General features: G+C 35.1%; 1 protein-coding gene across 1 annotated transcript; it reads left to right on the top strand.

Annotated features, from left to right (window-relative positions):
• The first annotated feature begins 268 nt into the window (after window positions 1-268).
• On the top strand, window positions 269-1,176 carry LOC149395046 (uncharacterized). Its single transcript, XM_089614192.1, has 2 exons — window positions 269-677; window positions 974-1,176. Exons 1-2 carry the CDS (start codon window positions 269-271, stop codon window positions 1,174-1,176), a joined length of 612 nt encoding a protein of 203 aa, XP_089470318.1.
• The last annotated feature ends 1,539 nt before the right edge of the window (window positions 1,177-2,715 follow it).

Raw genomic sequence — 2,715 nt, 5'->3', positions numbered from 1 at the left:
ATGTACTTGCTCTTTGTCTAGGTTAGTAAAAACTGTTTTTACTTGTAAAGAAATTTTTTTAAATTCTGCCGCTTCCCGAAGCGTTTAATCTTTTTCTTAAACCCTAGATCAATTCCAACAGTTCCGTCGGAGGTATCGAATGTCTCGCTCTTTATTCATACGAATAGTGGATGCCGTTAAAAGTCACGACAACTATTTTGTACAACGGGTGGATCGCGCTGGCAGACTTGGGTTGTCACCACTTCAAAAAATAACTGCTCTATTTCGGATGCTGGCCTATGGTCTTCCAGCAGATGCCACAGACGAGTACTGCAAAATAGCAGAGTCGACAACAATTGAAAGCTTGAAGAGGTTTTGCCGAGCAATGGTGGAGGTATTTTCTGAGCAATATTTAAGATCACCAACTCCTAATGACGTTGCTAGACTTCTCCATATAGGTCAACAATGTGGCTTTCCAGGAATGTTGGGCAGTTTGGATTGTATGCATTGGAAATGGAAAAATTGTCCTACCGCGTGGGCCGGACAATACACAGGTCGTAGCGGAAAATCTACAATTATTCTAGAAGCTGTGGCTGATTATGATCTTTGGATATGGCACGCTTATTTTGGCATGCCGGGAAGCAACAATGACATCAACGTGTTAGAGTCTTCTCACCTATTTTCCAATCTCACTCAAGGTATTGCTCCTCCCGCTCATTATGTCATACAGGGAAATGAGTATAATATGGGTTATTATTTGGCTGATAATATATATCCAAAATGGTCTACTATTGTTAAAACTATTCGAGAACCCCGTGGCCCCAAAAACAGTATTTTGCAATGAGGCAAGAATCCTGTAGAAAAGACGTAGAACGTGCATTTGGAGTTCTCCAAGAACGGTTTGCAATTGTGGCGGGACCATCAAGATTTTGGAGAAAAGATGTCTTAAAAGATATAATGACTACGTGCATAATTATGCATAACATGATAATAGAGGATGAGCGTGATCTTAGCGTGCCCATTGAAGTTAACAGAGAAACGCCACAATTGAGGGTTGAATTAGAGGAGAATGATGATACACGATTTCAAGAGTTTTTCACTCTCTACAGAAAAATAAGAGACAGAGATGCACATATCGCGCTTCGAAATGCATTGATCGACCATTTGTGGGAGGGATATTCTAATTCGAATGTGTAATTGTACTTTTTATTTTATTTTATGTTATTTGTTTTGTATTGTATTTTGTGTTTAATAAATATTAAGTTTACTTTGTGTTAATTTGTATTTTGAATAATTTTATGGAGTAATACTTTATTATTAAATAATGAATAAGTGGTATAATTGAAAGATATTAAATAAATATAAGGGTATAGAAATAAATAAGAGAAAGTTGAGTATAAAATTAATATTTCAATTTGGTGTAAAAAATAGAGTTCGGTTGGAGATGAGGTAGTGTTTGATGTGACATGTACTGTAAAATAGAGTAGAAAATGGTGTTATCAGGTGGAGTTGGTCTAAGTTTTATTTTTTATATTTTTTAAATTATGAGCCGTTGGATTTGTGGCAGTTACAAATCCAACGGCTCTAACTTGTGCCCAAAAAAAATTATGACGGAAATAAATTCATTTTCATATACCTGGAATGGAAATTCCATTTCAAAACCCAGTGGAATTCCGGTCAACATTGGAATGAATAATTTCTTCCAGTCAAACCTGAAATTCCGTGCCTCAAAAAATGGAAATGCATTTCCTTCCACAAACCCAAGTTTATTCTATACCTTGAGATTTTCAAAAACAGTATACGTATCCTAGAGTCTAATGATGTTATTCAATTATCCCTTAACTCATATATATATATATATATATATATATATATATATATATATATATTAATCTTATTTTTCCTTTAGTTAATTTCAAAATAGCAAAACTACCATTGTGCCCAAAATAGTAAGCCGCTTGAGCCAAACCAATACATATTAGATGTCGATGTTTCTCTCCCACGTTATTCGAGATGCATCGACATTGAAACTATCATTCGTAATTTTCACATGTTTTGGCACGACGGTTTCGACACCTTCTAGAAAATTCCTATTTCAAGGAAGCAAAGGCGATCTTACGTCTCAGCTTTTCATTGGTCCATGCTTTAGAGAGGCAATTTCTCTTGTATCGAGTTTGGGTCTAATTTGTATCATGTATTAGTTTTTTGTCTACCTTTCAAGAGTAAAGTGGTTAGATAATTATGGGCGTGCCACTTGAATTCTTCCATAATTATTTACACATTTAATCTTTTCATGGACAGTTAACTTATTTGATTGGTGGATAGTCTACCATTGATAGAATCTGTATCTTTTAATAGTAGTATATTATCATTTATTTACAGATTCTATTTCTTAAAATAAAAATCCCCTTAGGTATATTCTATGTTTAAATGAACGATGTTCAACAATAATCTAGAGCAAGAAAAATAAATAAAAGAGAAGAAGAAAGAAGAACGAATGAATTTGGAACTTTAAAGTACTATAGGCATTTGAGACAAATATTATTAAACTTAGGGGTTGGATTAAAATCCCTAAGCTTAATGGACCTTGTTGGGCCCATGGAGGAATCACCGGCCTCTTTTTGAAAGGAAGCACATGCGCTCATTTTGGGTCTAGATTAAAGGCCCACTTGGGTAAAAGGCAAGACAATCAAGAAGGGAGAACGAGAGGTCAAAGAGAGCCTGGAAACTCGATCA

This window comes from Urtica dioica, chromosome 5 (assembly GCF_054948205.1).
Source record: "Urtica dioica subsp. dioica isolate 48M chromosome 5, U.dioica_male_clone48M_v1_H2, whole genome shotgun sequence".
In the NCBI taxonomy this organism is placed as follows: Eukaryota; Viridiplantae; Streptophyta; class Magnoliopsida; order Rosales; family Urticaceae; genus Urtica; species Urtica dioica.
The sequence above is the reverse complement of the archived record's forward strand: the minus strand, read 5'-3'. Positions and strand labels throughout refer to the sequence as shown.

What these genes read in the sequence shown, in the direction of transcription:
- LOC149395046 (XM_089614192.1), top strand. Translation starts at nt 269, where the DNA reads ATGCTGGCCTATGGTCTTCCAGCAGATGCCACAGACGAGTACTGCAAA. An exon ending in ATTTTCCAATCTCACTCAAG is followed by an intron (nt 678 to 973) that starts GTATTGCTCCTC and finishes ACATGATAATAG; the next exon opens with AGGATGAGCGTGATCTTAGC.